The 27,696-nt window shown below is 31.7% G+C and overlaps 2 protein-coding genes across 4 annotated transcripts; one reads left to right on the top strand and one right to left on the bottom strand.

The window, feature by feature from the left end:
- Positions 1 to 837: 837 nt before the first annotated feature.
- Positions 838 to 14,375, bottom strand: LOC134711950 (leucine-rich repeat-containing protein 74B-like). Of its 3 annotated transcripts, none has more exons than XM_063572974.1 (11): positions 14,099 to 14,375; positions 12,730 to 12,898; positions 9,220 to 9,401; positions 8,878 to 8,985; positions 8,424 to 8,517; positions 7,407 to 7,456; positions 6,660 to 6,741; positions 5,713 to 5,798; positions 4,687 to 4,881; positions 3,728 to 3,826; positions 840 to 2,340 (listed from the first exon to the last, which is right to left on the bottom strand). In XM_063572974.1, exons 1-11 carry the CDS (start codon positions 14,195 to 14,197, stop codon positions 1,651 to 1,653), a joined length of 1,854 nt encoding a protein of 617 aa, XP_063429044.1. In that variant the 5' UTR covers positions 14,198 to 14,375; the 3' UTR covers positions 840 to 1,650. The 3 variants fall into 3 exon arrangements, with proteins under 3 accessions (XP_063429047.1, XP_063429044.1, XP_063429045.1); XM_063572975.1 differs by lacking the exon at positions 14,099 to 14,375 and adding an exon at positions 13,482 to 13,547; XM_063572977.1 differs by lacking the exons at positions 12,730 to 12,898; positions 14,099 to 14,375 and adding an exon at positions 9,491 to 9,921 and having other exon boundaries at positions 838 to 2,340.
- A 2,229-nt stretch (positions 14,376 to 16,604) lies between these two features.
- On the top strand, positions 16,605 to 24,599 carry LOC134711951 (uncharacterized). Its single transcript, XM_063572978.1, has 4 exons — positions 16,605 to 17,003; positions 18,297 to 18,431; positions 23,253 to 23,343; positions 23,914 to 24,599. Exons 1-4 carry the CDS (start codon positions 16,666 to 16,668, stop codon positions 24,163 to 24,165), a joined length of 816 nt encoding a protein of 271 aa, XP_063429048.1. The 5' UTR covers positions 16,605 to 16,665; the 3' UTR covers positions 24,166 to 24,599.
- The last annotated feature ends 3,097 nt before the right edge of the window (positions 24,600 to 27,696 follow it).

Genomic DNA, 27,696 nt, shown 5'->3' on the forward strand with positions numbered 1-27,696 from the left:
GAGTAAATCAGGCAATAAACGCTGTTAAAGACATTCCGAGATAATGAAGACCCCCTAATACCATTTGCTAAGGAAAATCAAGCATAATGAAGGTTGGTCAGAAGGAAACCCATTGCATACAAGACAATCCTAAAAAGAGAGTGATGGCCATGGAGCAGCCTTTTAACAAGAACTGTTCGAGATCTCATCGCTACTGGTTATCGTGCGATAAGACCATTTCGGAGACCTTTGTTAACGAACAGACACACAGTTTTCCGTATCCAATATAGTGCAGAGCTCGCCAAAGTTGGCAATTAGCATCGTGGAGGAAGATCCAATGTTCAAATGGAATTCGGTTCATCTTCCTTGGCACGATCGTAGCTCGGATTTCAACCATATCGAGCATAATTGGGACACTATTTGGCGGAAAGTGCGCGAAAGGACACCCCAGTTCAAACAAGTGAAGAAATAAACAATGTCCTTCATCAGAAATGGTTGCTGCTACCTTAGCAACAAATTAGTCGATTTATGGCAGGAATCAGAAGACGTTTAGATGCGGTTATCCGTTTGAATGGAGGCTGCGAACAAAGTTCTAATTCTTTGGCGTATAACGATCAACCATGATATGAACAGTCATCTAAGGATAAATTTTGAAATGTCTGACATTGTAAATTTCGACTACAGTAGAAGGTGTAAAATGCATTTTTGTGTACAAAAAACACTCCATTTTGGTATTAAAATTGTGTTTATATAAATCTTTTTTATTCAAACATTTTTTGTTCGTTTCAATGCCAATGTTATCATAAACTATGTTTCATTAATATTATACACATATTTTATTATATTTCATCCAAAAAAGGAGGCTGATTTTTCAAGTTTTAAAAAATCAAGGTGTTGCAATACTTTTTTCCATGTGTATATAATAATCAAGAAGATGTGTATGACTGTAAATAAGGGAAACAATTGACAAAGAGCTGACAGTTATGATTGAAAGTCTATCTAAAATCCGGTCTGCACATATGCTAGTCTTCGTTTACCGGACATAGACAAATAGAAATAAATAACACTTTTATAATTTGATGAATGCAAAAATCCACGATAAATAACTTTTCGTATCTACCATGCAGAGAGACTGAATTTAATACAAATGTCTGAATTTTTGGTCAAGCAGGTTATTCTCATTTACTCACACATGTGTCACTATTGTGACAGTTACCATACTTACACTACAATAAACAATTGTCATATAGGTTGGATGTTTAGCTAGCTACAACACTACTTTTAACAAAGCTCCCACCGTTTACTTCGAAAAATGCATGTAATATGAAATATGAAATCAGAAATATGGCATTTAGTTGTTTCCATTTGTTGAAATAGTATTATTATCCATTAGCATGTTAGACGAATCTTAGGGTTACAATAGAGCATGTATGCTGTTGACACACATTTAAAGGGTGATAACTGAATAGTTGTTACCCTCGAATATCAATTTTTTGCCGTTATAAACAATCATAATTGTTTTTACAGTCACATGTCTGACGGAATTAAATTTGATTCAAGAAATTCAAAATATAAAAATGAACAAAAAAATATCAATATGTTTGTAGGTTGATAGCAACATTTTCTTCTGTTTCCAGTTCCAGAGCACAAACATTTATAAACATCTTTGTTCTAATCTATGAATGACTGTCGTTGCAGCACAAATAGATTTTTTGGGTCAAATTGCGATGATTGAGTAGCCGGTTTGTTAGCAGTAATTGTTTCATCCTTCTTGGATTTTGGATCTTCACTTGATGATATTTCAGTGTTTTCTTTAGTAATTTTATTGGAATTGTTGGCATCTATCTGATTGTTTGTGTTGTCTATCTTATTGCTTGCTAACTTAGTTTCTGGTGTCACATTTTGTTTCTCTTCGTAATTAGTTGGCAATGTTGAATTTGATTCCTCACTATCTTTTGTATTATTCGGAAATGTTATAGAATCTTCTTTTGCGATGTTTTTGTTATTTTCTAGCTCCTTTTCAGTTTCTGCAGCTTCTCTTTTATGCGCACTGTTTTGCGATAATAGCTCTTTAATATATAGGGCAGACTGTTTTTCGTCTGATTCAGGACTAAATACCAAGTCATCGACATCAGTACCAGCCGAAGAGTTCATGGTAGGCAGCGTTTTAGACCTTTCTATATCAACTTCGGTTTGGTTTTGTTGCTGATTTAATAAATTAGAATCTTGATTGTCACTTATTTGTTGTTTTGGTGGAAGCTTTTTCTTATTCATTATCCTCCCATATTTAATAGTAAGATTTTGCCTTGAAGTTTTTAGTTCATTTGCTATAAAATCAAAATCATCGCTGACAGGCGTATTCTGAAAAAAAAATGCAAACGTTGTTTGTGCAATCAATTTTTAAACCAATAACATTTATGGATTAAAAATATAATAATGTTTTAATATTAACAAATGGCTTGGGATTTTTTATTTAAAGAAAACAATGTACATGATGTTGCATACAGTGTTTTCATGTATTCGGGTTTAGTTTTCTGTAATAAGTTAATACTTTAGTTTCATTATGAATATATCTTTCACATTCATTTGTTAAAATTTACTGTTTGCAATAGCATGAATCGTTCTATATAATAGTGTTCTTATCCCGGGCATAATACAATGCCGTATTTAGCAAAACCTTTTCAACTTTTGATCTTCAGTGCTGTACAACTTTGTTTTTTCTTTTTTCACTTTCGATCTTGTATATCTGGGCGTTATGTATTCGGGTTTAGTTTTCTGAAATTAGTTTTTACTTCAGTTTCATTATGTATATCTCTTTCATATTCATTTGTTAAAATTTACTGTTTGCAATAGTGTGAATTGTTTTATATAATATGAATGTTCTTATCCTGGGCATACAAACAATGCCGTATTTGGCAATACCTTTTCAACTTTTGATCTTCAGTGCTGTACAATTTTGTATTTTTTTCGTCACTGGTGAGTCTCGTGTGGACTAGACGCGTTTTTGGCGTATTGAATTTTAAACCTTATGCTTTTTGTTATCTATTAATCATGCTTTTCTTTGTCTAATATATTCTGCTTTTTATTTGTATTGTAGTCCTGTAATATTTTGTTTTCATTTCAATGTTATATTTAACTGTGCCATTAAAGTGCGAGGTTTGGCATGCCTTAAAACCAGGTTCAACCCACCACTTTTATTCCCCTTTAAAAGTGTCCTGTACCAAGTCAGGAAGATGGCCATTGTTATAATATTGTTCGTTTCTGTGTGTGTTGCATTTTAACGTTGAGTCGTTTCTGTTTTCTCTTATTTTTGAGATAAGACGTGGCACGGTACTTGTCTATCCCATATTCATGTATTTGGTTTTGATGTTATATTTGTTATTCTCGTGGTGTATTGTCTGTTGCTTGGTCCGTTTCGGTGGTGTGTCGTTGTTCTCCTCTTATATTTAATGCGTTTCCCTCGGTTTTGGTTTGTTGCCCCGATTTTGTTTTTTGTCCATGGATTTATGAGTTTTGAACAGCGGTATACTACTGTTGCCTTTATTTAATAGTTTACATTGTTTAATAAAATAACTATGGTGTTTGTCAACTACATGAAAAATGTATGGTTTCTATTGCATTTCCCTTGAACTGAACTCCCTTCAGAATTTTAGTATTATTTTTTATTTTAATTTTATGTTAATTAAAGGCAACATGTTATGTTAATATTTGTCTTATCATTCTCATGTTATTGTTAGATGTAACTTACTCCTAGGTCAAGTAATTCCAGCGCATTGACATTATCTGGATTGAGTAATACTGTTATCAAGGCTAGGGCCCCTAAGTGGGTAAAATGATTTTCACCAAGCTGAAATATAAAATAAAATGTACTGTTACTTTCAGGGCATCAAAAGTAAAATATTATATTTTGAATAAGAGTCGTCAATCCATTCTCAAAAGTATTGAATATTAAAAGCAATATGAATCTTATTTTTACTGATCATCAATATCTTTTAACAAGTCAGGCAAAAGTGGAGCACATACTTAAGGTTTTGGTACACTATAACATTAGTTTATACCGCCACACGACAACCTTGTTAGTGTTTATCTTAATATGACGTAAGTATTATATTGTTCTTGAATTACTTATATAGACTATTACCTGGTTCGTTTTTGTACACAGTGTACAAATTCAAAACACTATCACAGTCACATACTGCTAAGTGAATATTCAACTTTAAAATTTGCATTTTTATTTAGTGGCCAGCTGAGGCCCACCTCCGGGAGCGGCATTTAATCGCTACGTTGATGACCCATTGGTGGACTTCTGCTGTTATCTGCTCTTTAGTCGAGTTGTTATCTCTATGACATATAACCCGTTTCCATTCTCAATTTCATGGTCGACAACACGAACTAGTCGATCGTTAGCAGGTGATCATGAGCATGAGCCAAAGGATTGGAACGATTGTTCATCATTACTTGTTTTTACTGCTACTCAGTGGTATACGACGGGTGTCTGATATATTCAGACTTTAATTATGATCCTAACTGCCAGTGTACCTGGTTGTTGTTTACATATGTATGTGTTGTTGGTCCCATTAACCTACCTTGTTGCTTTGTAAGTATTGTCCGTGTACTATCATTTGAATTTCGGCAGGTTATACCTACCATTTATCCTTTAACTCATTAGGTTCATTGAGAATATTAAAATCATTATACAACTTATACCTTTAAAACTTTTAAAGAATCATTGCAGTCCATTTTTGTTGCAATATTAATGATATCAGCATCATTTAATCTATTATGACGCATGTCAACTTCTTGCAGAGTTCTGTTCTTTTTTAAAACATTTGCCATAACGGCTGCTCCTTCGGCTGCGAAACCGTTAAAGCTGACATCAAGTACTCTCAAACCATAGTTTTTCTGTAATAGTATACAAATTCTATTGTTATGATAGTAATAAGAGAAACATGTCAGCAAGTGATGTTCACACCTACACAATGCCTTATATATACAAAACTGAAATATTTCATTACTTAAATCCTTCTTTTTCCAGTACTGATTAACATTGAGTTATCATAGTGTGTGATATCTGTAAAAAGTACTGTGTTAAGGTTAAATTAGAATAACAAAAATAACGAACTACCAGGAAAATTCAAAAAGGAATGTCCGTAATCAAATGGCAAAATCAAAAGCTCAATCACATCAACCTGACTTGGAACAGGCATTTACCTATGAAGAAAACTGTGGATTGAAATGGGGTTTGAAGCTACCTAAACCGCATGTACTTGTTTGATAGTCACATAAACTTCCTGTATATTGACAACGATGTGTAAACAAAACAGACATAAAAGATAAAATGTCAAAAATAGGGGGACAGCAATCAACATTGTGTTATTATTCCAGTAACTATAAAACAAACAAAAATATGTTACAAAGAAACACAAAAAGGAGTGGTTGTCAATAAGACAACTATTCACAAAAGACCAGATATCCACCATCCTATCCATAAAAGCAATCACATGTTGTGACTCTATCCATTGTATTGATTTTACGTTTTTTTTTTCAATCTTCTACTTTTAGTTTTTCAGCAAGTTTCCGTAAATATTGAAGCCACTGATGTTTTATTTGTAATGAATTTGTAAAGACTACATTAAATTTATATAGACACCAACACAACCTGTTCAAACTAGAATGAATGGTAGAATTGTTTTTCTTATTATCAATCAAAAACTGACTTCGATAATAACTTGCCTTCACGCCAGCTAATAAGTCCATTGCACCTCTTCTTCTCAAATGATTCCAGCTTATATCGAAAGATTCTAAGTTTTCGGTGTCACCTGTTGAAAAGATTGATGTAAATGAGTCATTAAAGGTATACCTTTATACTAAACTACTAGTAAATCATTTTCTTTGTAAATATAACGAAATTTGATGAGACTGTCATCAAAGTGAGAGGGTTAGCGCTATAGACTCAGGTTTAATCCACCATTTTCTACATTTGAAAATGCCTGTACCAAGTCAGGAATATGACAATTCTTTTCCATTCGTTTTTGATGCGCTTTGTATTTTGATTTTGCCATGTCTTTATGGACTTTCCGAATTGATTTTCCTCTAAGTTTAGTATTTTGTGATTTCACATTTTACCTGCTTGTTCTTTTAATGTTGCAACTTTACAGCCGATTTCAATGAGTATGTAGCTAAAGGTAATATCTTTGGTTAGCTTGCTTGCTAGCTGAACCGTAAAGTCATTGTTAGATAAGGTATAATATCCGATTTTCAAAGTTGCCTTGCCCTACATACAGATAGATTGGACAATGGTTATCTGTTGGACTAGTGTACTCTTAGAGGAGGATAGTTTATCTTACCTAACAATGACAAACACGGTTCAGCTAGTAAGCAAGCATGCCAAAGACAGTACCGTTAGCTACATACTCATTGAAATCCGCTGTAAAAAGTATGTGCATTTTAGCTGTGCATACTGTTACAGGAAGGTCTAGATTTGGGTTATCATACTAGAAAAGGATTTAACCAATATAAAATAAAGAATTAAGAAAATGGGTGCTAAAATATAATTAAAAGAAGAGGAGAATAATGGGCAAAATACATAAAGAATGCTTGGACGTTAAAAGAAGTGTAGACCCCAATTAAATCACTAAACAGATTGCTCTTTCGCAAATACAATAACAGTAAATGCTTACTCAAAACGTATCGAAATTGTAGGCCAGCCGTTTCAGCGAATTCATTGTGTGAAAAGTTGACGTGTTGCAGGCGCTGATTCTCCTAAAATAAAAAAAAGTATAAAATTAATCATCATTCATGCAGATCTAGCAAGGTGTTTGAAAAACTCATATAAGATAATCATTACCTTCGCCGACCATTTTAATCCTAAGAGTTGGATGGGACGAAGAAACAAGTTCATACGGACTTCATCATTCCGGCTATAAGACCATTGCTTTTCGTTTAAATTAGTATAGTAAATAACAGCATTACATCTTTTAGAAAACGCGATGTGCAATTTTTTTTACATATTATGATACCTTAAAAAAATACGCAGATACGACCGGTCTTATTTTGAGAGTATTGCACTCTCTGCACGTGAAGAACTTGTGTAATTCATGTTTGAGGGTTTTATGTAAATCGCATGTTTTCTGTACACAATTTCACCCTTTTTGTATATCCTAATTTTCTGTTCGTTCTGCCGGTTGGCCCCCTTAATAGATGTATATAATCTCCGTCTGAATATATAAGTGGACGTCAAAGTTTAATGATCCGGCTCAGCTGCTATAATTGTCGTCGTTGGAGTTACTGAGTAATTAACGGTTTACTTTCCGAAAAAAAAATAAGCCATAGAAGACCAAACAGAAGGTCTTCAATTCGTCACTTGTTTCAAGCATCAAACCAGGTTTTATTCATCTATATGATGTTTGAAACATAAGGTTACGTACCTTCATTACTTGACCAAATATAATTGAATCGTCATCTTTAAAGCCATTTCCTGGGAAAAGAAACAAAACACATAGGCACCATTTCGTATTAAGTAGTCAATTTGATATTTTAACTCCAATAATGTGATATTGAATGTTTGTTTATTTCAGTGATTTTAGAGATCTTTTCCATTCGATTAATTATCAATTTCATTAACACCTTTGAAACATATAATGCATTTAGTTTTTATAGATACAAAATGAATATTCTAATTCATGTCAGTATTTTTGTTATCAAAGTTTTGTGGTCATACGAGGCCTTTTGTGCTTAACCTCCTTTTAAATTCTTCGATTCAAACAAGTACATGACAAAACATTAATACTTTTTGGCCTTTTTTAGTTATATAATGCTACGCCAATAAAATAGTATTCTCAACAACCAAAACAAAATATGATCTTCGCCAATGGACCACTGTCTATAAAAAAAATAGTGTCAGGGTGTTAAGTCGTCCACAGACATTAATAAAATATACACAAAAAATGTTTTGAGTTTAGTGTGACGTCCAATTTCTCTGAATTGGTACACAATTTTACTTAGGGTCCAGATGATGACCACCTCCGGGTGCAGAATTTACTCGCTTCGTTGAAGACCCATTGGTTGCCTTCGGGTGTTGTCTGCTATTTGGTCGGGTTGTTGTCTCCTTGACATATTCCCCATTTCAATCATCACTTTTATGAAAAACCATCAATTATAGATTGATTGTTGGGATATGTTTGCTAAAAAATACGTCCAGTGTGCTCAAGACGACCGTGATGACTGACAAGAGAGCGTTCGTTTGCAGTGATTTTGAGTTTTATTTAACCTACTTGTCAGTGTTTTAATTGTTTCAAAAATATTCATTACCCCATACTATCCTTGAAATACAATACCCTTATGTGTATGCGCAACGTCATGCTCAGATATTTGTAACAGTCTAAATTTCCAAGAAAAAAAACCTGACAATTGGGACCTATATATTGTACGTTTATTAGATTTACCTGACAATGATAGTGTCTGTAAAGTGGGATGTTCACGGAGAAACTCTTTCAATGCAACTGCTCCTGCAGTATGTAACTTGTTTTCTGCTAAATTCTATAGATTAAACATTAATTCTAGCAGATATATAATATATATATATATAACAATACTACTTATAAATTGTCACTTAATTTTTCATTCGTGTTCTTGTTTTAAAATTATAAATCCAGTCCATCCATTATAAATAATTTCAAGTTACTTTAATTCCATTTTCAAGTTTTTCTACAAATACTACAGTGACCGGTAATAAGTCCAATATTAAAAGCTTTTATACTTTTATGCAAGTTTCACTGATTGAAAAGACAACATTAAAGTTGGTAGAGTGCCATCTTAAAATAAAAAGCGCTTTGAACGATTTTTTTAGTGGTTATCGAACAATAGTCTAGAGTATCAGTTTAGAAGTATAAGTATTACCAAAGAGTTCAATGATGTATTTCCATGCAAGGCGTCGACCAATGATTGTACACCTTTCGCCCCCATATCATTTCCAGCTAAGTCTAAAACTGTTATGGAGTCATGAAGCTGTCAAGTAAGAAAAGAACACAAATACATATATTAAACAATTAAACATACAAATATAAACCAGAATAGTAAAACACTTATTTATAATGGAAATGGTTGAGCAAAAAAATAATTAAAACTGAACACTCAACAATATCGGTTTAGATAAAATTAATGAAAAATTATAACATTGCGGTTTTACTTAAGATTTATAAAATAAACAACTATCAAACAAAGTTATGTATGTATGTATACCATTAACGGTGTGGCCAGTGCCTGTACATCCTGTGTTCCCAGGTTGTAATTTGGAAGCGATACATTATGTGTGTCTGGTGTCTCCCAGTATTGTCTTACAGGTACCACTTTGAAACGGTTGCAGGCTTTTTCATACATTTTCTGCATAACTTTTGGTCTTTCCAATTTCTGTTTTCTCTTTTCTACGAAAATATATTAAGTTAAGAAAGGACAAAAACAAAAATTTGAAACACTTTTTATTTTATGTCACCTATTAATTATAAAAACTTACCTTCCGATATTATCAAAAGAGTATCCTCATAAGACAAAAATGGAGTTGTAAGAGTACGTATTATATTGAAATTCCAATCCATTTTACTCAAAAACAATCTTCTCTCTGCTAGTCGATTATTTGCTTTTAGACTTGCTTAAAGTTCAACGCTTCATAAAGCATTCAAACAATAATGAAATACATGCAACAACGAAGCTGTATATAGCGTACAATAGTTTCGTTCAATATTTCGATCTAGGATTACATTGAATTCTGAGATGAAGAAAACTGTATTTAAATTAGAAATTGACTGTACAAACAGTTCACGTATATTCAATCTGAGAAATGACATTTTGTCGACCTTGTTGAAGGTTTGTTGTTTCTTAAGAAAACAATAAAACTGATCAAATATTTATGTGTTTGTATATTTATAAACCAAAAAATTGAAAGACACATTTCTTTTAAGTATACTTCTTCAGTACGGAAGTGCGATAGTCGCAATCAATATAAAAACATGATTTTCTTTTTATAATGTTCTCTAATCCTCAGCTTAACAAGATAACACTGTACTCAAAATACTTGTTTCTTTTAATTTCGACTACTTAAAACCAAGACCACGTAAGAAGATTAGATAGCAATTTAGTATACATACATGCGAAAATTGAATTTTAGGTTTACACGTATATTAGTATGCAAAATGGGTTTTGAAATGTAATAAATATTAAAAAGACTTTCAATGTAGTTTATTTGCTAATCTCTTACATTCTGACGAGCATTTGAAGTATGAAAACATTTTTTGTCAAACATATAGATTTTAATGATATCAGAACCCATGTCATATACACCTTTTAAAATAAATAAATAACGTATAGATTTTTCTAGAGCTATAAAATGAGCTATATATCACGTAAAAATGATCCATATAAGATCGATTTCTGTGTAGGAAAATGCCAATTAGCATACTCAATTCTTGCTATTTGTGGCTATTTAAGTATTTGTTTTCATTTGATGGCAGTTTGAATAGTAATTGAAAAGTATTATTGTGTTTGTCAAAATCGTTCCGGATTTCCGTTGGCTTTTTTTCGACTACCAAATCTGCTGTAATAACAGAACAATTTAAAAGTATTTTACATTGAATTTTCTCGTAATAGTGTAGTTTGATGTTCTTTTTCGCTGCTTGATTTGAGTATTTATACGAGTACAATATAAACATTACAAGGTTGAAGTTATTTCGTAAGTAATTTCGTAAATATATTGTTGGTTTTTTTTTATGTGGGAAGGAGGTGGTGTACCAAATTAATAATTATGATATGAAATAAAATCGTTCAAAATTTTTGTTACATAGCGGTCACTTTAATCATGATGACGTCCGTTTAACTTTTTAAAAAGAAATGAAGTCAACTTTACCAGTAGGAAGGACCCTTTGAAGTAAATGCAAATTTGGAAATTGAAATTGAAATGTTTTTTGTCGAAAAGCGTTTTTATAGTTGTCAACCGAACCTAATATCATAGATATAAGTCAATATATGAAACATAATAAACTTAATATATAATGATATCCTTTATTTCAAGCTGCATTGGCAGATCCAGCCCCCCCCCCTTTTCGTGAGAAAAATTTGGTTGATTATATAGGGAATCACTGGAGCATGACTGGAGAGGCCCCCCTTAGGTCAGTCCCCTTAAGAAAAGTTCTGGATCCGCCACTGAGCTGAATAGTATAGATGGGATCAACATATAGAAAACATGGCTTGAATTATTTAGTAAGATATCAACATTTATTTAGCGAAACGTGTAGTAAAATACTAGAGAAAGGAAATAGGGAATGTGTCAACGCGACAACAACAGACAACAGCCGAAGGTCACCAATTGGTCTTCAATGTAGCGAGAAACTCCCGTACCCGGAGGCATCCTTCAGCTGGTCCCTTAAAAATATGTATACTAGTTAAGTGATAATGGACGTCATACTAAATTCCGAATTATACACAAGAAACTCAAATTAAAAATCATACAAGAATAACAAAGGCCAGAGGTTCCTGACTTAGGACAGGCGCAAAAATGCGGTGTTTAAAAATGTGTATGAGATCTCAACACTCTCCTATACCTCTAGCCAATGTAGAAAAAGTAAACGCATAATAATAAGCACACTAAAATTCAGTTCAAGAGAAGTCCGAGTCTGATGTCTAAAGATGTAACAAAAGAAAATAAACAAAATGACAATAATACATAAATAACAACAGACTACAGACTCCTAGCAGTTAACTGACATGCCAGCTCCAGACCTCAATTAAACCGATTGAAAGATTATGTCTTCATCATATGAATATCAGGCACAATCCCTCCCGTTAGGGGTTTAGTATCATACTTTAAAAAAAATAATAAATGTGTTTAGTTCCGATGCAAAGACCCTATAAGTCAATCAATATTAAAGCCAAAATATGCAATCTTTAATGAACTGACAACAGTATCGTAATAAGTCTGTTTAAAGGTTTTTAGTAGCTTCTTTTCTTTCTTCGTGAGAAGCTCGTGTGTGAAGTTTGCCTTATACGAAAATTGATGATAAAGGTGTTTCATATAGGAATGTCGACTGGTTGTTGAAAACATATCCCCATAAATGTTACAAATGGGTTGCCAATGAAAAAAGTAAAGCATCTAAATGTTTTTAGATACAGAGAACTTTTCATTTGGATCCGGTTGATTTTTATAATTGTAATGGGTAGAGAAGTAAAATGTTTTAAGACCATTGCACGAACAGAGTGACATAGATTGTTCGTATATTATCACAATTGTTTTGATCTATAGATAAGATAAGATAAGGTAATTTTATTTGCAATAGAGAACCCATTATAAGCATAGTCAGTACATTGATTTTTGATATCAAACAATTGCAATAGACTATACATGTGTAACCAACCCGGAGGCGGATTTAGGGGGAGGCCCAAGGGACACCCCCCCCCCCGCCTTTTCCGGAAAAAACTTGGTTGCTTATATAGGGAATCACTGAAGCATGACCGGAGCGGACCCCTTCTTAGGCAGTCAGTGGGCCCCCATTAATGAAAATTTCTGGATCCGCCACTGCCACTTTTAAGGTATGACAGCAACTCTGAAGCCCGGCCAATTTATGTAATTTGAGTATCAAGTTTTCTTGTGAACTAACGGAGTAATATCTTATTTGGAACCGAGACCATTAATATCATAGTCACTAGTTTAACTCATAATATAAAAACCTACTGAATATAAACGAGCGAAAACTAAAATCTTACCACGAAGTTCATCATCAGGAACATCATGAAGATCTAAATCCTTTGTATTTTGCCTTGAGTTTTCAGTACTATATGGCTCTGATTCGGTCTCTCTACGTGATCTTCTTAATCTACTTGATGCGCTTGTTACTGTTCTTCTCCCCTGTCTACTATTCTGTGAAATGGGAGTCTAAAATTAAATTGTAAAGCAATATTTTACATTGAGACATGAAGCTGTATCGCAAATAAAACAGTAAGGTTATTTATAACTACATACGATACAAAATATGTCCCAGACATACAGTCCCCAGTCAAGAAAATTACGTTACCAAAGAAAATAAAAGTATATATCACAGTTACGCCTTAATTTGTTTATTCCGCTGTTGGTGACTAGTCATTAGATGTTTGGTGGAGAGGTGTCTCATATGCACATCATATTGCATCTCATAGTTTTTCAAAGTACTATAATTCTAAGGAAATGTATATAATAGGCCTCAGTATCCTTTCTTTGTATATCTTTTTTTTTTCTATGAAAAAATATGCGGATGTTATCAATTGAAGAAAAAGAGAGACCGACAAAATCGTGACAAAAACGAAAAACGTTCGTGGTAAGTTTCAATGTTAAGTATCATTCATAGAGGTTAAGAAGAAATCATACTTATTATTTCAAATATCATATTGTTTCTACATTTGAATGCTGTATAAGTCGGTGATCAATATGTTTGTGAGTAGAACATAATAAAATGCAAGATTTTTAACATTATTAGACTCACTTCATTTATATCTGTCATGTTATGCTCCTCATCTATCCCTTGTTAACTAATATTATTTGTTTTTACTATGAGACTAAAATTGTCAAAACAATAAAACAATTGAGTCATTGGTGCATTTGTTCTAGTTATTGTTTCTTACTGATTTCACTTAAAGACAATTTGACAGTTGGTCCATAACACGATTTGATCCACAACAAAGGTTTTGTCTGCCTATCAGATTTTAAATCTAATTCTTTCTTTCTTTTATAACGTATTTTTTTGTATCGTTCCATATATATATATATTTATTCGTGTTTGCAGTCGAAATTTTCTATCATGGAAATTTTTAGAAACAAAATACTTTTTCAATTGAATAATTTTACTATTTCTCATCTTCTCGTTAAATGAAAAAAAAGTTATTTTATCTAAATTTCAACTAGGAATGTCCATTTTCTGATTTAAAATTATATACATTTGTTAAAAATTATATAACTCTCATCTTATGTATATAATATTTACGCACAACATTATCTTATCATGTATTAGAACTATTTCACTGCCGACCTCCCTAACCCGTATGAAATATTTTGAATATATATCTTCCATATATTCTAGTATGTACATTTAAGTATACTTACTTTTAGTATAATACGTCGCTGTCTGGCTGCTCCCGGAGTATAGCTGCTTGGTCTTATTAATGAGCTCAACAATATTACGTGTTTTCCTTCTTTCTCCATTATTTTGATTGAAAAGTTTCGGAAGTTTGGATTGTTAAGTGTGTATTGATTACAAGGATGTCACCGCTTACCTTTTATCGCTAAGAGATACTTGTGGAATTGGTTGTTGTTTATCAGTTTAATACCAAACAATCTATATTTTAATAAAGATTAGACAAAATCTGGTCCTTTTATGATGCTTTGTATAGACTGTCGTGTCCTATCTTTTCGTCATCATAATTTAATATATAATTGAACAAACTGAACGGTTTAATAAGAAATGATTGAAAGTTATATTTGCGAACTACATTGATAATATAATATACACTGTAAGATATAACTTCTATACTTATAAATTAAGTTTCATCGTGGAAATGAAATAGTTAAAAAAATAGAATTGGCATATGTTTTCACATGTGGTAGTAGATATGCTTCGTCAGTGCATATATCATCTCTACCGTGGATACGTACGTGCATTTATTAACCTTTCCGGATCGCCTAAGTTGTCCTCGGTTTTTGGTATGGGAGTTTGTCTTGTTCAACTTACAGTTTTTTATATAGTGTTTCCATGGCCGTGGCTGATGTATACAATTTTGGAGGTAAAGTGGCTGATTTATACAATTTTGGAGGTAAAGTGGCTGATGTATACAATTTTGGAGGTAAAGTGGCTGATGTATACAATTTTGGAGGTAAAGTGGCTGATGTATACAATTTTGGAGGTAAAGTGGCTGATGTATACAATTTTGGAGATACAGTGACAGATGTATACAATTTTTGAGGTATAGTGGCTGATATTATAGATTAAGACGTTAAAAATTTCATTACCAACAGTTCGAGTATAATATCTAAGATCTAATTAACTGCATCGGCATTCTCATGCAGTATTTGTTTACGGTAAATGATCTTGGTTATAATATTTTATACGGTATAATCAAGAAAATGTATTTTTTTCATATGATGTTTTGAAACTAATCCTCTTTGATCAGTCTAGATCAATCTATACAAATAGATAAGACCGTTGGTTTTCCTGTTTGAATGGTTTTACACTAGTAATTTTTGGGGCCCTTTATAAATACTAGTAGCTTGCAGTTCGGCGTGAGCCTATAGGCTCCATGTTGAAGACCATACCTTGACTTATATGGTTTACTTTTATAAATTGCGACTTGGATGGAGAGTTGTCTCATTGGCACTCACACCATGCATCTTCCTATATCTATATAAAGCTGGCTTTCCGGTAGCAAGTTGGATTGTGAAAATTTAGATATTTTGAAAATGTTTAAAATTGACTTTTGTTTGGGGAAAATATTTGCTTCTTGATGTCAAGGTTAGATTCGTAACACAACTTAGATGCGAATGATTGTGGTTTCACAGCACAGGCACTTGTCTCAGACAAAACTGAAAATCCTTTATTTATTTTCTGAAACAAGTGACTGTGTTTGGTTCTTTTAATCATAATTGAAATATGTAAATATAAGGGCCTCGTAATGAAAGACTATGCCAATGTTGCCGTGTGAATATGAAAACCATTGAAAATGAAAATCATTTTGGAATGATTTGTACAGTCTATAAACATTTGCGTCTAAGATTTTTGCTTAAGTATTATTGTTCTTGGCCTTTTATGTCAAAATGTGAACACTTAAAAAAATGTTCATGAACTTTTGAAAATTAGAACCGGCTTTGTTGTTTGCTATATGATCTTCGAATCTATATGAAAACTGGAAACTATACGGTCGCAATTGGTAAAGTAGATTATAAGGAAATATTTGTTAACTATGGGTTTCTTAAGTTGTTGTTATTATTTTGCTTTCTGTTTTCGTTTATATAAATATCGCTTTAATTACTTTATATAACATATCACATATGTTTTGATCTTATATGACCTTATAATATGCTGATTTGCAATAAACTAATTACAATTACAAGTCCCCTTGTTCCCAATCATTATCATGGAGAATTTCTTCATGATTATTTTGACTACTGTTTTCTTCAAGTAGTCCCATCAGAGGGGCGGATCAAGCCATTTTAAAAAGAGGGGGTCCTAGTCCAAATAATTATGACGTATAATTATTTGGACTAGGGGGGTCCAACTATATGCTCCCATTCAAACGCATTAATCGTCCAAAAAAGGCCAACCGGGATCCGCAACTGCATCAGTTGCATTAATATTGAAATTAATAAAAGGGGGTCATGTGGATTTTTTTGTTGTTGAAAGTGAAAGTAGTGATTTGTCAAAATGAAAGTAGGATAGAAGTTAGCCTTTGTTTTTTGTCTGTTTGATGCGATGCACACTTTGACCCCAAAAATCGTTATTACCAATGAGAAGAAAAATTGTGATCTGAGGCCTTATTAGAAATCGAAAAAAACGAAAAATTGCTGTGTGAATTTATATTGTGTACATGAACTGAAAAAACTTTTTTACAAGGGCACATAACTCAACTTATGAAAATACTAGAGTACTTCCGAAAGTCGTCTGCTCAAACGAAATCGAAATGGGAAAATTTGCCAGAAAAGTTCAAGAAAAGTCAGACAAATACATTCCAATCGTTTTGAATAGTTTGACTATAATATTTTGCATGTGTACCTTCATACCTATAGGATCCGTTAAAAACTATTTTCATGGAGAATGTGTGCTTTATGCCCAACCGGTTCTGACTGCTGTAACACGACCAAATAATTTGACTACAATAACAGTTGACTTGAAGTCATCAGTTTGGGGCGAACTAAGCACCTGTTACTATGTTACATACACGCCTGTTGTGGTCGGAATCTACACCTTTATCTGGCTGTGGTTCCATATTCAGTTGAGAATGTCGATATTTGATGAAGGGTAAGTTCAGTAGCTAATATATAGCTATGATGGTAACCAGCACTTACTGACTTAGTCTTAGATAGTCGACCTTCCGATATCTAGGGTCCAAAGGTGACTAGAGATTGGCTGATTTTATTAAGCGTGAGACGTGAAAGTCAAATAATTAGGCGTGAAAACGGTAAACGAAGTCTGGGACCAGTGCGGGACATGGGAGATTGTAAATTAATGTGCTATTTATATTATGGCATGGGAAGGGGGATGCAGGATTCTCACTTAACAATTAGCGGGATCAGGAATCAGACCCCCCATGATGAAGTGTCTGTGAATGATGACCAAGAAAAAAAAGCGATGTATCTGTACATGTACCATTGACAGTAATGGGTTTGCCCTTGGTTTGTTCACCCAGGATTTGTTCATCCCAAAACTTGGACAATAGCTAAAGGAAGATGTGGTGTGATTGCCAATGATACAACTCTCCATCCAAATAACATATCAATGAAACAGTAAATGATATTAATGTTTTACATGTTTTATATACATTTTTTATTGTTCTGTATCATAAGTTCACTTCTGTTCTGTCATACCCTTGTCAAGGAGAACTGCAAAGTCACATGAAGGTTTTCATGTCATAAAGTTAAAACCTTTATATAGTAACTTCATGTGTTACTGTTAATGCAATGTAATACATTGAATGTTAAAAATACAGTTTTCAAAGGATGATGAAAGATACCAAAGGAACATTCAAACTCTTTAAGTTGAAAATTAACTGACAAGGCCATATATGCTTATACATGTATGCCCCCAAAAAGAAAACAAAGACAAACAGACAATCAATAGTGCACAAAACACAACATATAAAACCAAAGACTGAGCAACACAAACCACATCAAAAACTAGGGATGATCACAGGTGTTTCTGAAGGGTAAGCAGATCCTGCTCTACATGAGGGGACCCACTGTGGGTTTGATGTTAGTACAAATCCTGTGATAGTCTGATTCAGTAGATCACATGTGAAAAGGGCAAAACAATAAAAAAAAAAATGACCATAAAATGTTTCTACTTTTGCCTTATTGCATATCAAGGCGTCATATTTTACTACATGTATGTACTAAAAACAAAGTTGGTGATATAGAAAAAATGTATTCATGCACTTCATATTGTTACAATTGTTTGTTTCAATTTTAACTGGTCTCTTATTTTAACCAGTTAAACGTGTCAAAAGAATGTATAATATTTGTATGAATCAGTTTTTATTCATTTACAAAATGTATCATACATTATTTAAATTTGTTTTCATTTTCTATATTTTAGAAATGTGCTCGCAGCATTTATAATTGGAGGAGTAACAAACATCATACTATTTATTACCCTTTTTGTAACAAGCTGTATTGTAGTGGTTGGCACGTCACAATTTTGCAGTAACATTGAAACAGCGCTAAATCACAGGTATAATAATTTAGCAAGTAGAAAGTTACAATAGATATTAACTATTTTCAACCACAATATTAACAAATTTTATAAAACATGGTTTATTTTTTTCTTACTTATCATAGCATACACCATTTTCACTGTAAATACACCAAAGGATATGGTACACACTGTCTCATTATTCTTATGGTGTCTATTTTAGATGTTTGTTTGATGTCTGTGATGTGAAACCAACATTGAATTTCATTACATTATTTTCTAAAAAGAAAAAAGTGGTAAAGCCTTTAAAAAATATCAGTTTAAAAAGAATGAAATATATCTTGCAAGTGATTAATGTGTGTCACACTTAAACATTGAGGTATTAAAACCAAGGGAAAAAAAACTTTGACATTCACTTTAAATTTTATGGTTGAAGGCCCTCGGCCTGACTGTCTCTTGGTTGTCAGAAGAAACATTTGGGCAACAAAATTACACCGTGTGCAATTGTCCTTGTACGAGAATTTATTGGGTCAATAAAATTCATATTTGGTGAGGTGAATTTAAGGAAAATTGAACACTGTGTAATGAATTAACCTGATTTTGTTCTATTACATATTATAATATTAAAATTCTATATTAAAACAATATCAATCAAATACAGTTTAGATAATTAAACAAAAACTTTGAAAAATTAAAAATATGAGGACTATTAAGCAATTCAAATTTCTTTTTTTTTTTATTTGCTATAAGGGAGATAATTCCAATTGACGTAATAAATTAGGAAGATTATTCCGATTTACGTAATAAAAAGTTATACTGAAATTTATTAGGACAATATCAGCCAATCAAATTGCGAGAAATTACTCTAAATCAGGATAAATACATTTATGAACCTTTTGAAGATAACTTTTAGTGATCTTTTATGATTGAGATTTTGGCATTTCCCAAAAATGTATCACATTTTACATTCCTATTTTAAAAGACTTTTACATGGTACATGTATATCCCATACATGACGATGTAATCTGGTATTTTTTTGGGCAATAATAGTAGTAAGGTTTCTTTGATTTACCCAGTCTTTATACATTCAGAATGATTCTGAACAGACTAATGAAAATAACCGTTTCAAAAATGTTTCTTCAAAGTTCTTCTGCAAAGAACAAATTGACATTTTTGACATTTTGATAAAATGAAATAGAAATGGGCAAAGATGAATGTGTCAAATATTCTACAACAGCTGAAGGCCACCAATGGGTCTTAAATGTAGCTAGAAACTCCAGCATCAGGAGGTATACTACTTGTTTCAGTTTGTTTTGTTTTATGACATATTATACTTGGATTGGGAATTTTCGTGAACAAAACATTATTTTTTTATCAATGTATAATTATACCTTTTGCATTTAAATTATTTTTTTAAAAGGTTGTAGCTGTAAGATTAATCTATTTGTACCACAGTATAAGGGTCATTGCCTTGATGGTGAATTATAAAATATGATATTATAATTTATATTTTTATGATAGTGTATAGTAAACTGATGTAAGTATTTATAAATGCACTTACTATGTTATGTATGTAACACAATAAGAATGACCAAGATTGGTGTAGATTACATTTCTGATTTTGCTTTAATTTTCATAAATCCCTAAAATTATGTGAAACTTACATGATAATTCTCCAGATTTTGCATGAGTAGATCAGTCAAAAAGTATTTTTACCAGTAAATCCTTTGTTAACTGTTTTTTTCAGCTTTTGCTTCTTATTTTTATTTTTACTTATATTTTTTATTTTCAAATTCTTTTTTTCTTCTCATTTCCTTTTGCAATAAAGCATGCTTATGAAAATTTATGATTTAAAAATAACACTTCTACTCAAGCCACCCTGAAAAAATCTTTTGTTTTGAAAAAAATCTTAGTTTGATTTTGCCTACCCATGCCTTATATGGTTAGGTAGGTAGTTACAGTGTTTGGCCAGTATCATAAATCAAAAATAGTTTTAGACAAGAAAACAATGTTAGCATGTAAGAGCAGAATCTTTTCTTTTTTATAAATAAAAACATAGGTAGGCAAATCAAACAATTTAACATCTATTTTTTTAGCCTCATATATATATCCAGCACAGTAAAATATTCATGCATGAACTTCATTTTGCTATAGACATGTATAGTATTTCCTAATACTTTTAACATGATAATTGTTTAAAAAAAGGGATAAGCAGATACTTCTGATATTGAAATATATATTTTAACAGAAAAATATAGTGGAAAAACACAGAATATATACTAACTTTAAAATTCAAGCTGTTTGTTAGCTGTTGTAAAAATGACTTTAATATCTCAGATACCTATTTTGTGAGACACCATTTTGTTGACCATTGTCTTAAATTCTGTCCAATAAACTGCTTTAATTTGACATTACTACTTTTATGACTTAATCATGACAATAGGCCTAGCTTTCATGCAGGTTTAATTTACAATAGTACAGCTGTGAGCTGTTATGGTTTTGGAGTAAGGTACGATAATAAAGTATTAATATCTTAAAGATATGCTTAATAATTTACTTTTAGCTGATATTGGATGTTTTACTTACTTGATTTCATGGGAAATCACCAAAAAACTAAATTATAAACCTTTTGGTCACTTTTCATTTCCAGTTAAGGCATCTAAGACATGTATTCCTGAACTATGCACCATCAAAAATTGAAAATTACTATGATAACAGGTCTAGCTGGAGAGAAATTCCTTTCAAAGGTATTGGGATATAATGGATGAATATCTATACTTAAAAGAGTTCTGCATTAATGAAGCTTTAACTTGTGTAGATAATTTGAATTCAGGGAGCATTTTTTGGTTTCATATTAAGTTTCAATTATTACCTTTTTGTAGTTAAAATAATCGGCTCGAGGGTGTAAGAGTTTTGGCAAAAAATGAAACGTTTGTTTTTCATTACAAATTTTATTAATTACCTTAAGTAGTTGTAACTTTATCATATGGTACAAAAATCATTCAAAAAAATCAATATCATTATGTGTTGACCCCAGGTGACTTTAAAATGTAGATATCATTGAAAAAGTTCCGAATTATAATTGAAATATCTTTTTAACTCATTGGTGACCTATATTTTTTATAACACAAATAATCCAGTCGTTATATTCCGACTCACTATCGATCGCTACATTATCGAGAGGACACTGACCGATAGAGGGCGCTGAATTATTCGAGTTATATTTTTTATTGTTGTTTTCGAAAAAGCTGTACATAAACTAAAAAATAGTAAAATTTAAGCGATTTCTGTATTTTTTTTTTTTTTATTTCAATGTTACCGCTATTTCTCCTATTAATTCAACAGAAAAAAAGGACATTACCAAAAATGTATGCTTCTTTCAAAGGTAGATTGTGTGCGTAAATGAACGGTGACCCCATTTTTTTAATTTTATTTTTAGGTCACATGGCCTAAAAGGCCAAGTGAGCTTTTCTCATCACTTGGCGCCCGTTGTCTGTCGTCGTTAACTTTTACAAAAATCTTCTCCTCTGACTACTGGTCCAAATGAAACCAAACTTGGCCACAATCATCATTGGGGTATCTAGTTTAAAAAATGTGTCCAGTGACCTGGTCAACCAACCAAGATGGCCACCATGGCTAAAAATAGAACATAGGGGTAAAATGCAGTTTTTGGCTTATAAATCAAAAACCAAAGCATTTAGAGCAAATCTGACAAGGGGGGGGGGGGATAAAATTGTTGTTCAGGTCAAGATCTATCTGCCCTGAAATTTTCAGATGAATCAAACAATCCGTTCTTGGGTTGCTGCCCCTGAATTGGTAATTTAAGGGAAATTTTGCTGTTTTGGGTTATTATCTTGAATATTATTATAGATAGAGATAAACTGCAAACAGAAATATGTTCAGCAAAGTAAGATTTACAAATAAGTCAACTTGACCAAAATGGTCTATTGACCCCATAAGGAGTTATTGTCCTTTACAGTCAATTTTTAACAATTTACACTGAAACTACTGGTTCAAGTTCATTATATATATAGAGATAATTGTTCATTATATATAGAGAGATAATTGTAAGGAGCAAGAATGTTTAGTAAAGTAAGATGTATCCGTCATCTAGATGTTTTATTTTAATTGCGAAGTCTGGACTGGTAAGGAAAGTAATATCAGATGTACAAACACATCACCATTATAAAAACACAATTTTGTGATGAATCCATCTGTGTCACTTGTTTAATATTTACATAGACCAAGGTGAGGGACACAGGCTCTTTAGAGCCTCTAGTTCTATTAAGTATAAGATAAAAGTTCATTTATAGAAAAATGTAGGGAAATCCTATATTAAATAAAAAAAAATGATTTAGATCTGTGAGCCCCCTTAAGTGTGATCTACCATCACCCCTTTAAGCCCCTTTTTCTACATAAAAAAAAGGTAGGAAAAAATAAATTTAGCATTTTGGGTATTTTTGAGGTGTTTAAGTACAATAAGAGTTACATATTACATCTTACATGTAGTAAAAAAAATCCATGTTGAATCAAGAATTAAGAATCTAGAATTAAGAAGATACCCACAGTCTCGCAGATATCAGTTAATTTGGACGTTTTTAAACAATTTCAATAGAACAGTGTAGGATTTAAAAACTTTTCACAGAAAAGAATAATTTTTTTTGAATGATGATTAGAGAGGAAAATATAAAAGAATTAGTTTCCAATCACAGGCACCTGTTTCAGAGAAATTTTTTGTCCTTAATAATGTGTTTCCAATTCAAACTGCAATGCTGTGACGTCCATGCTGTTTATTCAAAAAGTAGATTAAGGTTCATTTTAAGAATGTAATTAATTCATAAATATCTATTTTGAATTTAGATATGACTGTTCAGAAGTTGAAGATTTGGTTTGGTCAGTTTATACAGATGGAAGAACACATTCCTTCTATAGATATCTACAGTTAGGACAGGTAAGACTAAATCATATTGTTTACACATTTGATCTCTGTCAGTTTCCCTACCAAAAGTCTTGATGCTCTGACATTGTATGATTGTTGGGTTAGAATGTTAAAACTTTTAAAGTACTTCACTATTTTCATTGTTTGTTAGATACAATGTTTTAAAGTCATATAGAATAATCAATAAATATTAAATTAAATAGTTCTGCTAAAGTTCTAGTTGCTGACTTCAGCTTGACATCAGTTAGTTATAGAATTTAGGGTTTTATGTCCATCATGAAGAAAATGTTACTATAAAGAACAGCAATAATTGAACTTGCCATTAACACTATTATCTCATGTACCCTCAGTTCAGCATATCTTTTCTTGTCTAATTCAGGACTGTTAAAAAGTCTGATTACTAAAGAACAATTATTGCATTGCAGTTTTATGCCTCTCCTACCAAAGTTGGTCTTTGCCTCCATCTGTCCAGTATAAGGTTGAAGTCTTGGTTTGAAATATTTAACCATGAAGTTGTGGTCACATCAGCTTGAAATGTAGTACATGAACATGTTCATAATTTTCATTGTTTGTTTGTTGCAGGCTGGCAGTTGGATAACTCTGGCAATATTGGCTGTCCATATTGTTTTCCATTTCAAGAAAGGAATGCAATTATTGCCAAGTAGAAATGACAATAGAAGTGAGACTGAGAGTATTATCTCTGATGATGAATGTGATGCTGCTTATAAAAATCACGATATTAACGATGAAACAGGCTCAGTCCTATTTCACCACACGAGTAGCAAGAATAAAAGCTTTAAGAGAAGTGATGAGTCATTCCTTCTACCTCTTTGATAATGTTTATCAACTTGCATGTATTATATAAGAATGTGATAATTGCATAAAAAGTATTTATTATTTTTAACTTGTATCTACAAATTAAGAGCTGATTTATTGTGTACAAATACTGTTATGCTTTGTTTCCATGCCCAATGGATTCACATCATTACAAAAAACTCTGGATTTGTTAGATTTATTAAGTCCCCTTGAAGTCAAGTTTACATAAAAAATAGAGTTCCTGGTTCATCACTGCAATATGGTCTGTAAACTAAGAAACTTTACATTCATTAGATATATTGTAGAAGAATATATCCTTTATTTATGAATATGAATACAATGCTGCATTAGAAAATTCTGAGATAGTTTTATTAACTATTTTTTTCAAGGTTTAAGTACTTAGTTGATTACTTCCCCCTGTTACTTTAATTTTACAAAAGTAAACTGCTTGAAGTATTATTGCTGCAATAAACTTGTAAGAATTTCATAACAACAACCCAATTTGCTCAAGCAGTTGTGCATTTATCATATGAACTTTTAGGTTAACATTAGGGTCAATTTAATCCTTAGCCATTTTTAACAGGTATATAATAGAGGCATACGTTAATTTTGTTCTCATATCAGCATATTCAGAATGTTTCTAATATTATATGAAGACACACATATTCCTTAAAATTGCTGAAATGAATTTGCATAATACTCATTTTCCATAAGACATTTTTCAAATCAATTTTAGTTTTGCTCTGTTTAATTTGCTCTGTAAAGGTCAATCAGTTTGATCTGTAATACAATTTTATAGCCTGGAATGTTGTCTTCCTTAAAATGTTCATGACCTTTGTTTCCCTCAAGGTTGGACGGTAACAATATTGTTGGTCTGCTTTATGTGAGTAATACAGTAGTTTTAATAAACAATATTAAGTTTATGTGATATTCTAAATAATTTATAACCATGATATTTGGTGCAATGGGTATAATACAACATTTTCATTATCTCTTGTGAGATTTAAAAAAACTTAATTCATGGTAGAAGAGTTTTAAAAATATCTTGAAGTTTACTTTATTTTAACTTTTAGCACAACCCTGTTCATGTTTAGCTCACCAGACCCTAAGTGCAAAAGCCACTTCAACAGCAATGAGTTAATATTTTGATGAATAATTTGGTAATGAGTAGTGATAGATCAAGTATGAGTTTCTAAGTTTTTTACCACTTTTTTACATAATTTTTTGTGACAATAAATTGAAATTAGTAAACCTATTTATTATTTATTTGCCAGTTTAGGTTTGCATCCAGATTTCGCCCTTTACTGGAAATTGAAATATGACTGTGCAAATGGGGTGTCTGATGCATGTGAATTAACAATTTCAGATCATATAGTTTTTAATCTGATTGAGCTTCATATGACTTCGATAGATATTCTAGCTTACAAGTGCACCTTTTCTGTAAGAGGTTTTTAAGATTGTCCCCTTTTATTGTAAATAAATTAGAAAGTATTAATTAATCTCAGTGGTTGTTTTTAAAAATCATTTTAAATCATTTTTATTTTTTTATTAAGATTTATCATAAATCAAAATCATGAGTTTCCTAGCTGGTAGATACAGCTTAAACGATTCTTGAAATAGTTAATGAATTTTAAGAAAAAAAATGTAATTATTATGATATTATATATACAAGTATATGATTGATGGAAACACTCTATTTTGTTATAAGCTTTAGATTATATATTAGTTATATAAATTATTCTGCTAATAAACTTGTAAACATTACTGGAATATAATTAACAATGCCAAAACTAAATAGTAATACAGATACAGGAGAACAACATACTATATTCCTCGGCCTTTAGTCAGAAAATTACACACATACTTCGAACTTGGAACAAGATACTTGTGCTCAAAGCATCTTATCCAGTATTTTATTGGTAAAATTTTAAGTATGACTAATTTAACTTGTACTGGAACATTAGAAAATTTCTTTATTTCCAGGGTTTACTTTATAATTAGTTTTTCTCTTTCTATGAATTCATGTAAATTGATAAAATTTATGTCCAAACAACACAGAAGATGTCTGCACAAAAAATAAATTTCTTACATGTCCTATTGATTCCATTGAATTAAGTATTTTCTTTTGTATTAATGGTGGATTATGTTAAATCTCTTATTATGAATTTTCCTTATTGAATGTACGGGGTACAATTATGAATATATTGTTATCAAAACATTTCAGGCATATTAAATTCAGTGCATTACATGTGCAGGCTTTGTTTAAATATGTGCTTAATCAACATTACGTTTGCACGATGCATTTAATTTCACTTTAAAAGTCAAGAGGAAAATTTTGGTAAAAACAATTGAATAGAACACTTTTGAGTTTATTCGTCAATGAAAAAAATTGTCAGATAGGTGCGCCTTTGTGACGTCATTTACCAGATAGAGGGGGTTGCCTGTATCCCTTCACTATCAACGTTCATCAAGCGTCTAAGTGATTGTCATTGTGCAGGATAAACTAGAAATCATTTTTGTTTCGTAGGTACTTAAGGTCAAGTTACAGTAAATGGGCTATGTCACAGATTTCAGTAAAGTTTGGCATACAACTCTGGCTCGATGAAATTCAACTGAAAATCGAAAAAATATTGCATTTATCTAACTTATCATTTGAAATATAACTGATTGAATTCTTTCAAAATGGGTGAACATTAGTATAGAAAGCACATAAAATTGGCGAAAAACCCTTCTAAAATTTGTCCTAAAATCGCCAAATCTCTAATTCTACTCCATAGATTTTTCTTAAAAAACTATATGTTGTTGATACATAAATTTCCGTTATAATGAGGCAAAGTAAAGAAAGGGTCACCGACTTCGTTTTTATGGTATACAGCATTCAAAGTTGCGTTCTTTGTGAAAAAATCCAACAAAACGTCGAAATAATCGTAACGTTATCGCGTTGCAGGCCGTAAAACGTTGATTTTTGACGTTTTTCACTATCAACAAGGTAACAAATTGATTATTAGACAAAAAACAAAGTCGGTGACCCTATGATTATTTTATATCATTAAAACAGAAATTTATGTGTCAACAATATATAGTTTTTTAAGAAAAATCTGTGGAGAAGAATTAGCCGATTTTATGTGCTTTCTATACAAATATTCACCCATATAAAAAGAAATCAATCTGCAATTTTTCAAATAATAAAAGAGATAAAAGAGATAATTGTATTATTTTTTCGATTTTCAGTTGTAGTTCAAGGAGCCAAGGTTGTATGCAAATTTTTAGGAAAATCTAGCCCATTTACTGTTCCTTAACCTTAAACACAATTCCATAATGACAGCAGTGCTGATTGTCAATTATGAGAATTTAGCTTGCCAAATAAATCATGCAATATAGGGGTCTGTTATTCTGTATACATTTAATTTTCACTCCTTTTTTCTCTAATCTTAAAAAAATTAACCCCTTTTTTTCTCTAATCTTCATTTTTTTGCCCGTTATTCTCTTATCTTCATTTTTTAAGGGCATTATTCTGTAATCATTTAACCCCATCCAAACCCTCATATA

The sequence above is a fragment of the Mytilus trossulus genome, chromosome 3 (assembly GCF_036588685.1).
Source record: "Mytilus trossulus isolate FHL-02 chromosome 3, PNRI_Mtr1.1.1.hap1, whole genome shotgun sequence".
NCBI lineage: Eukaryota > Metazoa > Mollusca > Bivalvia > Mytilida > Mytilidae > Mytilus > Mytilus trossulus.

What these genes read in the sequence shown, in the direction of transcription:
- LOC134711950 (XM_063572974.1), bottom strand. Translation starts at nt 14,197, where the DNA reads ATGGAGAAAGAAGGAAAACACGTAATATTGTTGAGCTCATTAATAAGA. An exon ending in TATTTGGTCAAGTAATGAAG is followed by an intron (nt 6,742 to 7,406) that starts GTACGTAACCTT and finishes TTTTTATTTTAG; the next exon opens with GAGAATCAGCGCCTGCAACA. An exon ending in TGGAATTACTTGACCTAGGA is followed by an intron (nt 2,341 to 3,727) that starts GTAAGTTACATC and finishes TTTTTTTTTCAG; the next exon opens with AATACGCCTGTCAGCGATGA.
- LOC134711951 (XM_063572978.1), top strand. Translation starts at nt 16,666, where the DNA reads ATGGGAAAATTTGCCAGAAAAGTTCAAGAAAAGTCAGACAAATACATT. An exon ending in GAAACAGCGCTAAATCACAG is followed by an intron (nt 18,432 to 23,252) that starts GTATAATAATTT and finishes TTTTGAATTTAG; the next exon opens with ATATGACTGTTCAGAAGTTG. An exon ending in GATATCTACAGTTAGGACAG is followed by an intron (nt 23,344 to 23,913) that starts GTAAGACTAAAT and finishes TGTTTGTTGCAG; the next exon opens with GCTGGCAGTTGGATAACTCT.